The 14,263-nt window shown below is 42.9% G+C and overlaps 1 protein-coding gene across 1 annotated transcript in view; it reads right to left on the reverse strand.

The window, feature by feature from the left end:
* FMN2 (formin 2) overlaps positions 1–14,263 on the reverse strand; it is a 302,966-nt gene that overhangs the window by 163,034 nt on the left and 125,669 nt on the right. The window contains exon 8 of the mRNA XM_075862445.1: positions 5,263–5,324. Coding sequence (XP_075718560.1) covers positions 5,263–5,324 — 62 coding nt within the window. The remainder of the gene's footprint in view (positions 1–5,262; positions 5,325–14,263) is intronic.

The raw sequence follows: 14,263 nt of genomic DNA on the forward strand, positions 1-14,263 counted from the left end.
ACAGCTTAGAAATGTATGGTCTATCCACAGGATATGCCATAAATGTCTGATAGATGTGGATCCCAGCTCTGGGACCAGCACCTACATCGATCACCCGACCCCGTTTTGCCTGGTGAGGTGGCTACAAGCTGCTGATTCTAAATGAGGACTAAGTCGAGAGGGGGCTGCGCGCTCTCTCCATTATGTTCTATAGGGGCGATTGCTCGGGTGTTTTCGTAGCTCCCGTACAACTGAATGGAAAGAGCCGCATGTGCGTCCCCCTCTCTACTTAGTCCCTGCCTAGAATTGGCCGCCAGGGGCCACCTCACCAGGTAAAAGGTTCACTATCAGATAAACCTTCTTTCTGTGAAAAATTGGAAACTGCATTAAAGTCTACATTTCCCCTAAGTGATTAGTATAAGGCCTTCAAATGGACTCAATTAATCTTGAAAGGCATGAAACATTGGGAGCTTTGTCATAAATTGGTGATGCACTGGTATCTCACTTCCTATCAACTTACAAAGTCAAGTCAAATTTGCTTGAACTATGCTGGGAAGGCTGCCGTCTTAAAGAAACGTATCTCCACGTGTGGTGGCAGTGCCCAAAAGTGCACTTTTACGGGCCAGATATTTTTTAACTTGATTTCTATCATTTCAGCTTGCAGGATGCTCTCGCTTTATACTTTTGGAACATGGACATAGTCCCGGCTGAAGTGAGGACGATGGTCAGTCACATCATTATTGAAAGGTCATAGAAAATGGTAGCCATCCCTTTGTTTCTACAGAAACTCTATGTCTAGTGAGGCAATACTATGACCTGGAGTATCTATTTGCTCTCAAATTGCATAAACTACCTAGCATCCAATCCCAAAGGAAGGCCTCGTCACGTTATATGGCTACCTCAGGTTCTAACTTAGCCTCTTTACCAATCATTTCAATAATATCATAATTGGGGGAAATTTATAGATTTATACATGTATTTATACTGTACATGTATGACTTCTCCACTCTAAGGCCTCATGCACACGACCGTAGCCGTGTGCACGGCCGTGATTTTCGGGTCGGCCGGCTGCGGTCTGTCAGCGGACTGTCAGCCGCAGGCCGCCCGCAAATCGCGGGACATGCACATGGCCACGGCCATTGTTTTCAATGAGCCCGGACCGCAGAACCGGGCCGTAATAAGACATGCCCGTTCTTTCTGCGGTCCGGGCTCCCGGGCCGTGCACGGACCGCAAAAACTACGGTCGTGTGCACGGCCCCATAGAAAAGAATGGGGCCACAATTCTCCCGTGGATTTTCGGGGGAATTGCGGCCGCAAAAACACGGTCGTGTGCATGAGGCCTTATCTTCAGTTACAGGAATCACACCATTAATTGGTATGTTCATAACTGGATATATTGTATTCTATCATTTGGTGTTGCTGTAACTATGTGATCTATAACTCTTTTTCTAATATGACTTTTATGAAATACATCTTAGATCTTGCCTCATTTCCTTCTTACGTTAAATGCATAGTTATCGGATATCCAGGTAGTACAGGTAGTTCTTGTAACCTAGTTATGTATTCTTGTTCACCCTAATATATGTATATATATCTTCTCACAACACACACTGTATGCATAGCGTCTTGTTGACACAGTGTAGATATGTTGCAGGTTTTGATTGCGGTTTTTTAACAAAAACAAGAATTTAATCCAGAAGAGGAGACATTCTAAAGCCTTCCTTTATATATTTCTATTGTTTAGGTTCCGTTACTGGTTTTGGTTTAAAAAATAAATGCAAAATCTGCAGCAATCCTGTACTGTGTGAACAATGCTCAAGTCTTTTTTCTAGAAAGTAATTAAACCTTATCAAGCGATTTTTAAGAGATTTTCCAAACTATTTTCATATTACTCTATGGAAAAAAGTAGCTTTTATATTTTTAAATCGCTAAAAAATCCTATCAGTGGGTTAAAAAACATAAGTTGCTAGCGTCTTGCTTGACAGAAGCGATTTTGAAAATGTTCAAGCTACACAATGCATTTGTATGAAGCGCAAATGTTTGTAGGGATCAATGCAAAGTCTAAGTCTAGCCCTAGGCTAACCCTCTCAAGACGAATCATGGGGGAATTAACTCACACAAGTGCCTGGGAATTGAAACACTAAAAACGCAAAGGACAGGGGGAAATAAAAGGGGTATAGAATTGGCGTAATTAATTTTTAAACCCAGAATTCTCTGTTGTAGTCTTTTCTCAAAGCACGTTCACAAGTGCCTCTTCTCTCTGATTAGATCATTTCCACTGCAGTCTGACACACACGTCACAGAAAAACTGCTCCTGTCATGTACCTGTATGGGCATGTTCACACAGAGTATTTTGCAGGCAGCAAATTCTGCCTCAAAATTCCGTCTGAAATCAATGGGAGGCTGCGTCAAAAAACATGCAAAAAAAACTCAGTGTGAACAAGCTTCAAGGCTGGGTTCACACGTGGCGGAATTTCACTTAAATTCCGCTGCGGACACTCCGCAGCGTTAATCCGCAGCGGAGCCGTTTCTGCATTGACTTCCACTTCTATTTAGAAGTGTTCGTTTAGACGATGCGTAACATTCCGCTGCGGAGCATAGGCTGCGGAGCGGAATTTGGTGTCCGCAGCATGCTCTGTCTGTTGCGGAGCAGTGGCGGACTCATGGCGGAATTTCTCCATTGACTTCAATGGAGATTCTAAATTCCGCAATGAAGTCCGCAGCTGTCATGCACATGTTATGTGTGCTGCGGATGCGTCTTGCTTTTTTGCCATGACATTTCTTCATTCTGGCTGGACCTATGTATTTCTAGGTCTACAGCCAGACTGAGGAAGTCAATGGGGCTCCCGTAATGACGGGAGCGTTGCTAGGAGACGTCTGTAAATAGTCACTGTCCAGGGTGCTGAAAGAGTTAAGCGATCGGCAGTAACTGTTTCTGCACCCTGGACAGTGATTACCGATCCCAATATACAGCAACCTGTCAAAAAATATAAGTTCATACTTACCGAGAACTCCCTGCTTCTGTCTCCAGTCCGGCCTCCCAGGATGACGTTTCAGTCTAAGTGACGGCTGCAGCCAATCACAGGCCAAGCACAGGCTGCAGCGGTCACATGGACTGGCGCGTCATCCAGGGAGGTCGGGCTGGATGCCGAAAGAGGGACGCGTCACCAAGACAACGGCCGGTAAGTATGAAATTCGGTTACTTTCACTAGGGAAAGTGCTGTCCCTTCTCTCTATCCTGCACTGAATAGGGAGAAGGGAAGCACTTTTCCCGCAGTCCGCAGCAGCTAGTCCGCATCAATTTACTGCACATTTTGTGCAGATCCGCAGCAGAATCTGCAACGCAGATTTTGTGCGGCATTGATGCGGACAGTTGCGGAGGAAATCCGCCACGTGTGGTCATGCCCCTAAAAGTACATTTCCACGGTGCACAGCGCTTCATAAGACTTTGCACGTGTGTGTTTATAAAGAAGTTGTAAATGGGTAAAAATGCATTTGCACGTTCCTGAGGAATACTTTACAGTGACTAGGAATGCTTTGTGAACAACTGCACAATTTCAGACAGACTTTGTGAAAATATACAGGACGTTGCCATTAGAGACAAGAATAAAACAATTGACAAGGTGCATATACAAGGTATCGTTTTTTAAAAAGAAAAACTAAATAAGAACTATGAAAACATTGACCCAATTACGACCACTGTACTTCATAGCCCTGAGGCAGAAGTATGGAGCGGGCTCAGGAGCTGACTCCACTCCATACGCTGCAGGTGTCAGCTGTGTATTCTGTTACTCCATTGTGCCACCCCTGTAACGTAACCGCACGGTGCCGATGGAAGTTATGGCAGACTGGGTGCCTAATAAAAGCCCCCAGGTCTGCCATCTTTCTGCTCCTAATAAAATCTGTTAAAAATACCTTCATTTTTAGCAATGTCCAAAAAAAAGTTTTAAACAACATTTTCTCCCATTTTTCCTCTTAAGTAATGTTAAAAAAATATAATTGGATAATTGGTATTGTCGTATTTGTAAAAGTCTAAACTATTAGGGTATGTTCACACGCAGTGTTTTCAGACGTAATTCGGGCGTTTTACGCCTCGAATTACGCCTGAAAAAAACCGCTCCATTATGCCTACAAACATCTGCCCATTGTTTACAATGGGTTTTATGATGTTCTGTTCCCACGAGGTGTAATTTTACGCGTCGCTGTCAAAATACGGCACGTAAAAAGACACCCGCGAAAAAGAAGAGCATTTCACTTCTTGTGACGTTTTTAGAGCCGTTTTTCATTGACTCCATTGAAAAACAGCTTCATTAACGTCCCTAAAATACGCCGCGAAAACCGCAAGTTGGTAAAATAACGTCTGAAAATCAGGAGCTGTTTTCGCCAGAAAACAGCTCCGTATTTTCAGAAGTTTTTGGTCACTGCGTGTGAACATACCCTAACAATATAACATTTAACCCGCAGGGTAAACGCCATAAAAAAATAAATAAATACCAGAATTGGTGTTTTTTGGTCACCTCAGGTCTAAAAAAAATGAAATAAAAAGGGATAAAGAATTCGTATGTACCAAAAAATGGTACCAATAAAAACTACAGCCTATCCCCACATAAAATAAGCCCTCATACGGCTCATACGATGGAAATAAACCAGTTTTGGCTCTCAGAATACGGTGACACAAAACAATTAATTATTTAAACAAATAGATTTTATTTCGTAAAAGTATTAAAAGATCAAATAAACTATATAAATTTGGTATCACTATAATCGTATTGACCCAAAGTATAAAGTTATGTTTTTTCTCTCCCGGTAAAAGAAGTAAAAACAAGATACAAAAAAACAAAAAAGGAATCACAGTTTTCTTTTCAATTTCACCCCACAAAGAATTTTTTTTAAAGTTTCCAGTACATTATATGGTACTTCAAATTGTGCCAATAAAAACTACAGCTTGTCTGCAAAAAAATAAGCTTTCACACCGCTACATTGATGAAAAAATTTACAAGTTAGGGCTCTTGGAAGGCGTGGAGGAAGAAACTAAAATGGGCCTGGTCCTTAAGTGGTAAAATGTATACGTTTGATACCTTTTGGAATGGGACACGCTGCAGTCAGATACCCCTTTAAACCAATGGATATCAGAGACTAGGAAGTGATGGGTCATGTCAATTTGCACCATCAAAAGCTCAAGTTGAATACGTTTTTGTTCTGCTTTTGTCCTTTTTTTTTTCAAACGTAAATAAACATCAAGTCACGATTTAACTGGGTTATAACTTTGTAAACTATACTTACATTTTCATATAAAGCTTGAAGAGTTTCTAAATCAACCACCGAATAGTCCATTTTCAAAACCGCTAAATAAATAAAAATAAAAGATAAATTAAATGTCATGGTTTATACATAGCAAAGGTTTGTCAAACCGTTTTCAAACTCTGATTAAAAGTAAATAACTAGTTACAGCAATAAAATTCAATAATGCATGTTATCAGATCAATAACACCTGTAAAGGCAATTTCACGTTTTAAAAACAGTTGCATGTGTATTTCTATGCATGAAACTGTATTTCATTTGGTCGGGGGCCAATACGCGGTGTAAAATTACACTGCCTATCCGCCCCGGTGGCCATTGGGAATTCTGGCCGAAAAACCACACCAAACTGTGGTGCCGTTTTTCGCCCGGAATGTCCACTGCGGAAAACTGCAGTATTTAGCTGGCCTGCTAGCAAGCCGGACTACTGGGACGATGTTGAGCCTGTGATTGGCTGCAGCAGCGGTCACATGGGATGAAACGTTATCCCAAGAGGCTGACTCTCTGACGTCATCCAGGCCGGCCTCCTAGGATGACATGTTATCTCATGTGATTGGCTGCAGTTGTCTCCTGCGATGAAAAGTCGCTACAGCCGCCGCTACAGCCTGTGATTGGCTGCAGCGGTCACATGGGATAAAACATAGTCCCAGGAGGCCTGCCTGGAGGAAGGAACACAGACTTCTAGGTAAGTATAAGATATTTTATTTTTTTCTGAGTTGCGTTTCTGCCACAAAAAAACGCAACAGCTGCTGTTTGTTGCGGGTTTTACCTCCCCATTGAATTCAATGTGGAAAACCCACAACAAATAAGCAGCGTTTTACGCAAATACAATTGACATGTTGCGGAATAAAATTCCGCACTGCATGTCAATTTCTGAGCGTTTTTTCCGCTCAGTATTTACGCAGCGTGTGGACAAGATTTGTCTATCTCATCCACTTTGCTGCCACTGTATTGTGCTGCGGATTTTCCGCAACGAATTCCATTGTGGAACATCCACAGTGTTTACGCAACGAGTGAACTGACCCTAATAGTGCCATGGCGCTCCTCTCCCTCTTCAGTACAGGCCTTACTAAAGAGGGAGAGGAGCGCCATGGCACTATACTTGCGTTCAGCGGAGCCATTTAGAAAGCTTCTTATTTGCAGCCAACTGTAAGGAGCTTTCACATTAACAACCAGTCTTTGCTGTGAGACTAGTTTGTGAATGCAGTGGCGCCAGAAAGAAAGTTTCCTGTAGTGTAGACTTGGTGCAGTCTCCATAAAATATATGGGTAGAGGGTAATCAGAACTTTTATTGATAAGCAGCGGCAACTTTATTATATTGCCAGCATCACACACACAGTTTTCATGCAGTTTTTGTGGCAGTATTTGGCTCAGTTTTTTTGAGCCAAACACAGGAGTGGACACAAAGGACAGCAGATAGTTACATAGTTACATAGTTAGTACGGCTGAAAAAAGACACATGTCCATCAAGTTCAACCAAGGGAAGGGAAAAGGGAAGGAAAAATTTCTACACATAGGAGCTAATATTTTTTTGTTCTAGGAAATTATCTAACCCTTTTTTAAAGCCATCTACTGTCCCTGCTGTGACCAGCTCCTGCGGTAGACTATTCCATAGATTCACAGTTCTCACTGTAAAGAAGCCTTGTCGCCTCTGCAGCTTGAACCTTTTTTTCTCCAGACGGAGGGAGTGCCCCCTTGTTTTTTGAAGGGGTTTTACAAGGAACAGGATTTCACCATATTTTTTGTATGTGCCATTAATATATTTATATAAGTTAATCATGTCCCCCCTTAGTCGTCTTTTTTCAAGGCTAAATAGGTTTAATTCTTTCAATCTTTCCTCATAACTTAAATTCTCCATGCCCCTAATTAGCTTCGTTGCTCTTCTTTGTATTTTTTCCAACTCCAGGGCATCCTTTCTATGAACTGGAGCCCAGAACTGGACTGCATATTCTAGATGAGGCCTCACTAATGCTTTGTAAAGTGGTAATATTACATCCCTGTCCCGCGAGTCCATGCCTCTTTTAATACACCACAATATCCTGCTGGCCTTTGAAGCAGCTGATTGACACTGCATGCTGTTATTGAGTTTATGATTTACAAGTACACCCAGATCCTTCTCAACAAGTGAATCCGCCAGTGTAGCTCCCCCTAGGACATATGATGCATGCAGGTTGTTGGTACCCAGATGCATAACTTTACATTTATCTACATTGAACTTCATCTGCCAAGTGGACGCCCAAACACTTAGTTTGTTTAAATCTGCCTGTAATTCATGAACATCTTCCATAGTCTGAACTATATTACATAGCTTGGTGTCATCTGCGAAAATAGAAATAGTGCTATTAAGCCCTTCCTCTATATCATTAATAAATAAGTTGAATAATAGTGGTCCCAGCACTGAACCCTGGGGTACACCACTTATAACTGGGGACCATTCAGAGTAGGAATCATTGACCACAACTCTCTGGATACGGTCCTTGAGCCAATTCTCTATCCAATTACAAACTATATTTTCTAAACCTATAGTCCTTAATTTACCCATTAGGCGTCTATGGGGGACAGTGTCAAATGCCTTTGCAAAGTCCAAAAACACTAAATCCACAGCGGCCCCTCTGTCTAGACTTCTGCTCACCTCTTCATAAAAACAGATTAGGTTAGTTTGACAACTTCTGTCCTTAGTAAAACCGTGCTGGCTGTCACTTATAATGCTATTTATTGTCACATAATCCTGTATATAGTCCCTCAATAGCCCCTCAAACATTTTCCCCACGATGGATGTTAAGCTTACTGGTCTATAATTACCTGGGGAAGACCTAGAGCCCTTTTTGAAAATAGGCACCACATTTGCCCTGCGCCAGTCCCTTGGCACTATACCAGTCACTAGAGATTCTCTGAATATTATGAAAAGGGGGACAGAAATAACTGAACTAAGCTCTTTAAGAATTCTAGGGTGTAACCCATCTGGTCCCGGGGCCTTGTGCACATTTATTTTATTTAATATAGCTTGGACCATCTCTACATTCATCCAATTCAGTATATCAACTGATATATTAACAGCACTGGCACCGGCTACATCAGCTGCTCCTTCTTCAGTTGTATATACAGAGCTAAAGAACCCATTTAGTAACTCTGCCTTCTCTTGATCCCCTGTGATCAAATCCCCATTACCACTATCTAGGGGTCCTACATGTTCAGACCTGGGCTTTTTTGCATTTATATGCTTGAAGAATTTTTTAGGATTTGTTTTACTATCCTTGGCCACCTGCCTTTCATTTTGTATTTTTGCTAATTTTATTACATTTTTACAGATTTTATTAAGCTCTTTATATTTTACAAAGGCTACAGCTGTACCCTCAGATTTGTATTTTTTAAATGCCCTTTTTTGTCATGTATTGCCCCTTTCACAGAAGGTGTAAGCCATGTGGGGTTTAATTTGAGTCGTTTATACTTGTTACCTATAGGAATACATTTTGCACTATAATAACTCAAAGTAGATTTGAAAATCTCCCATTTATCATTTGTTCCATTATTTGACATTAGTTCTTCCCAGTCTATATCCTGAATTGCCGCCCTCATCCTGGGGAAATTGGCTTTCTTAAAATTAAATGTTTTTGCCCTCCCAGCCTGCGTTTGTTTTTTACAGTATAGGTAAAATGTAACTATATTATGATCACTGTTACCGAGGTTTTCACGAACATTGACATTCCCAACAAGATCTGCATTATTAGAAATGACCAGATCCAACAGAGCTTCACCTCTAGTCGGGTCTTCCACAAACTGGCCCATAAAATTTTCCTGCAACAGGTTGAGGAAATGTCTCCCCTTTGCAGTTGAAGCCGAACCATGACACCAATTAATATCCCGGAAATTAAAATCTCCCATTATCACTACAGTACCCGCCTGTGCAGCCTGCTCCATCTGTTTATATATCTGACCTTCCATCTCCTCAGTTATATTGGGGGGTCTATAGATTACACCAAAAGTAATTTTTTCAGTGTTTACCTCCCTTTCTAGTTCCACCCACAAGGTTTCAACCTCCTCACAGTCTTCACCCACTATTGTCTCTTTCACACTCGCCTTCATATCACTTACAGACATACACCACCACCTTTCCTATTTGTCCTGTCTTTCCGAAAAAGTGTAAAACCCTGTAGATTTACAGCCCAGTCATGTGAAGAGTCCAGCCATATTTCAGCAACACCAACTATATCTATATTTTCTTCCAGTATCAAGGCCTCCAGCTCCCCCATTTTACTTGCTAGACTTCTGGCATTTGTGAACATACACTTTAACTTGCCTGTCAGTTTTTCACTTTTATTATCAGAAATGTGATTTGACATGAATCGGGCCTTTTTATTTACACTGATGTTTTGTAACGAAAGGATCTCCTTATCTTGTTGTCTAGTCCTCTCCCCACATTCTGTTTCTCCCCCCACCCATGCATCAGTCTTTTCTTTATACCTTTCCTTTTAGATGCACTTCTGACGTTGGCTAAAAAAACTGAGCCAAAAACTGCCACAAAAACTACATAAAGACTGTGTGTGATCCTGGCCTAACTGTAATCTTGTCTTAAAGAGGCTATGTCACCAGATTATCAAATCCCTATCTCCTATTGCATGTGATCGGCGCTGCAATGTAGATAACAGTAAAGTTTTTTTTTTTTTTAAAAAAGATAATTTTTGGCTAAGTTATGAGCAATTTTATATTTATGCAAATGAGCCTTTCTAATGGACAACTGGGAGTGTTTTCTCTTATTTCCAACTGGGCGTGTCTTGTGTTTTTAGCAACTGGGCGTGTTTACTTCTTTCACTGCACAATCACACTGTGCTGTGGATCATGCTGGGCTGGAACAATGAGAAGTGTAGGTCACTGATTGGTCACTGATTGGTCAGCCTCACACACTCCTCTGTACAACACCCAGTTGGTAAAAAGTAAAAACACGCCCAGTTGTCCATTGAGAAACTCATTAGCATAAATCTAAACTAGCTCATAACTTGCTCAAAAATGATCGTTTTTCAAAATAAAAACCACTGCTGTTATCTACATTACAGCGCCGATCAGATTATGTAGGAGACAGGGCACTTATAATCTGGTGACAGAGCCTCTTTAAAGACAAATAGTTTAATTTGGACCATTTGTTTTTATAATATCAAATGCACTACACACAACTGTGTTTTGGTTTGTGCCGTTTTTGAGGCAATTTTTTGGTCAGTAGCGTTTTTTCCAAACGCAGCATTCTCTGGGTATTGCATTTTTTTCCAGCCATTTTTCCCATAGGCTTCTCTATAGGACCTCTAAAACGGCATAAAAAAAAGAATTTCCAAAACGGAATTCTGTGCCGGAATTCCACAGCATTTACAGTAGCAGCATAGTGAGTGAGATTTGAAGAAATCTTATGCACCCGCTGCAGAAAATATCTGCAGCAAAAACATTCAGAAATTGACCTGCGGTGCAGAATTGAAATCGGCAGCATGTCAATTTATGCTGCGTATTCATTGCTCTTCTGTTCCGGTTTTCCCCTACTAAATTCAATAAGGAGGTAAGACCTGCAACATATAGCCAAGTGTTGCGACTTTTGGGGCGGAAAAGATGCGATTCCGCTGCAAAAAAAACGCAAATGACAAGAAAAAAAAGCCTTTTTTTATTTCAAATTAATTATAAAAAAGCTTAAACTAACCCCCAGCCATTGACATAGTGACGCATTCCACTGAAGTGAGTGCAGCCCAGCCTCCTGGGATGGCGTTTCATTCCATGTGACTGCCGCAGCCAATCACAAGCTGCAGCGATCATATGGGCTGCAACGTCATTCAAGGAGGCCAGACTGCAAGGACAATGGAGGGACGCGTCGCCATGACTACGGCCGGGGGAAGGTATGACCTTTTTTTATTTTCTTAACCATTGCTTTCCGCAGCAGAGATTCCACTCAAAAACCTGCACCAAAATTTGGTGCAGTTTTTTGGGTGTAATTCGCTTAGGGCTCAAGGTTGGATACGCTGTGTACTTTTATGCAGCGTATCATACCCGTGGGAACCCAGCCTTACAGTACAGATGTAGCCACCTTTAGCGTGACTTTTAACGCATTAAATACACAGTGGCAAGAAACTTTAACTTGACTTTTTCAATGGAGTTTGTTGTGTGATATCACGCTGCAACAAGTTATCAGAGTCAAGATAACCGTTTTTCACGATTGAGGTTCATCCGTGAACTACCTGTAAGCAATGTTCCCTATAAGGTGCGTGGCCGCGCACTTTCCACGGCCCTCCCGCCCACTGAACTTTAAAGCCTGCGCACTGTCAGTGCGGCAGGCGGAAGTTCCTCAATCTCCTCCCTCACTCACCTTCACGGAGCGGCCACCCATTGAGAAGTCCCGGAAGGTGAGAGAGGGAGGTGAGAGAGGGAGGACATAGCCCAGAGTATCAGAGACGGCATGCAGGCCGTCCGCTGACAAGTGAAAATCTGCAGGCCGACCGCTGACAAGTGAGGATGGTGCCGGGAGTGGACCAATCTAGTCACCTGACATGAGGTCAGGTGACTGAACTGGTCCAGTCCTGTGCCATCACCGACCCCAGACAAAAGTTATGTTTCGCCGCATGACCACCTCCTCCTCCTGACGGTGAGTTGTGTCAGGCAGTGCAGAAAGTTGTAGCGGTAGGCTACCACTCTCCGCTCTGTATGCACTAAGTACACGGGAAGGGGGGAGGCTGTGCGCCGCTACTTGCAAGGGAATAGGGAGCGCAATCTAGAAGGGGGGTGTTATCTAGAAGGGGGGCTGTGTGTGGCTATCTACAAGGGGGGCTGTGTGTGGCTATCTACAAGGGGGCTGTGTGTAGCTATCTGCAAGGGGAGCTGTGTGTGGCTATCTACAAGGAGGGTGCTGTTTGTGGCTATCTAGAAGGGGGGGCTGTGTGTGGCTATCTACAAGGGGGGGCTGTGTGTGGCTATCTACAAGGGGGGGCTGTGTGTGGCTATCTACAAGGGGGGCTGTGTGGCTATCCACAAGGGGGCCTGTGTGTGGCTATCTAAAAGGGGCTGTGTGTGGCTATCTACAAGGGGGCTGTGTGTGCCTATCTACAAGGGGGGCTGTGTGGCTATCTACAAGTAAGGTCTGGGTGGCTATCTACAAGGGGGGATGTATGGCTATCTACAAGGGGGAGCTGTGTGGCTATCTACAAGGGTGAGCTGTGTGGCTATCTACAAGGGGGAGCTGTGTGGCTATCTACAAGAGGGAGCTGTGTGGCTATCTACAAGAGGGGCTGTGTGTGGTGTTATCTGCAGGGGGCTTGGTTAGTGAGGGGGCACTTTTATTGTGTTGAGCACTGAGGGATCATTATTACCATCTGGATCACTGGATTACGAGTTTGTTTAGAGGATGGGGTATAGGTGGGGAGGATGATGGAATAGTGAGAAACCAACATGTCTGTGTGTTAAATTCTGCAGAGACGAGTCGTAGCTGGAATAAGTCACCTAAGTTATTGCGGGAAAGCTACAAGCGGAGCTGTGATTGGTGAGTCACTACTAGCACAGTGCACAGGTAATGATTTTGTAAAGTGTCCGTAAAAATGTTGGTCTGTCCATGAATTTTAGCTCAGTTGTCCAGAAATGACTGAAGTGGAGGTTGTCAACCCTCCTTACAGCACGTCTCTATGCCTGCTGTATGTATGCATGCTGTCTCCTCCCAATGTGGCCGTCATTACGTTCCGTTGTACTGGCACAGCATCGGCAAGCACTGCCTCCGTTAGATTTCTATTGGCTGGCAGCTTTTTGTGCTACTTATTGACGTGTTCTACAGAATTGTTTATCTTTTGTTCCACTAGGTTGTTTTACTTCTCTCCACATCAGATAATGTTTTTGTTGTTGCATCCTTGTCTATTTCCAGTGGAGAAAGAGATAATGATTTACATCTAGAGAAATAAGATGGTTCACTTTTTTAGTTTTTTTCCCACACACAGGGGACAGTATTGTAATGAGGGATTCTTTCATTGATGCCTATGATTGGTGTTGCCTTTTTTACTGCTGTACTTGTAATATTATAGTATTTAAAAAAGTAATTAAAACTAATTTAAAATAAGTTTTATCCTCTTATTTAGTCGCTATATTAGCGTTTACGGGGGGTATTACTTTTGGTTATCAGATCGCCCACCATTGATGGAGACTTGCCCTGATCCCTAACTTCTCCGCTCAGAAGATGCCAAGACTTAGAGGGAACATTGCCTGTAACGTGACCTGCAGCTGTGAGGCTGAAGCACACAAGGTGAATGGAAAGGGCCATGCAATATGTGAACCCCTTTCAGGCACAGAAAAGAGAGGGGAGCAAATAGCTGGGGGGAGTTTCTATGAAAATATCCACAAAATGGCAGTGTTCACGCAGGGCAGATACACTGCGTAATAGCACGCAGCGTATCCGCCCTGTGTGCTGCAGAGAATTCCGGTGCAGTTTTTCGGCCGGAATGTCCGCTGCAGCACTTAACCGGTCCACTAGCAGGCCGGCCTCCTGGGATGACATATCATCCCAGGACACCGCTGCAGCCTGTGATTGGCTGCAGCAGCGGTCACATGGGATGAAGCGTCATCCCAGGAGACCAGCCCTTTGATGTCTTGCAGGCCAGCCTCTAAATTGTTACAAGCACGGAAACTGTAGTGTTCTCACTTGTTTGAGATTTACTAAGAAAAATGCACCAGAATTATATCATAAACGAAACCAAAAAAATTAAGCAAAAAACTCAACTCAGAATTTTTCTTTTTTATACTTACCAGGCTGCAGCGGTCACATGGGATGAGATGTCATCCCAGGAGGCCAGCCTGCAGAGGGTTGCATTGCCATGGTTACGTAAGTAAGTATTATTTTTTTATGTGCAGTTTTCCGCAGCGGACATTCCACCCGAAAAACTCCACAATTTAGTGCGGTTTTTTGGACAGGATTCCCTGCGACGCTCAGGGCGGATACGCTGTGTGCTTCTACAGAGCGTATCTGCCCTGCGTGAACATA

Source organism: Rhinoderma darwinii, chromosome 4 (genome assembly GCF_050947455.1).
Source record: "Rhinoderma darwinii isolate aRhiDar2 chromosome 4, aRhiDar2.hap1, whole genome shotgun sequence".
NCBI classification, from domain to species: domain Eukaryota; kingdom Metazoa; phylum Chordata; class Amphibia; order Anura; family Rhinodermatidae; genus Rhinoderma; species Rhinoderma darwinii.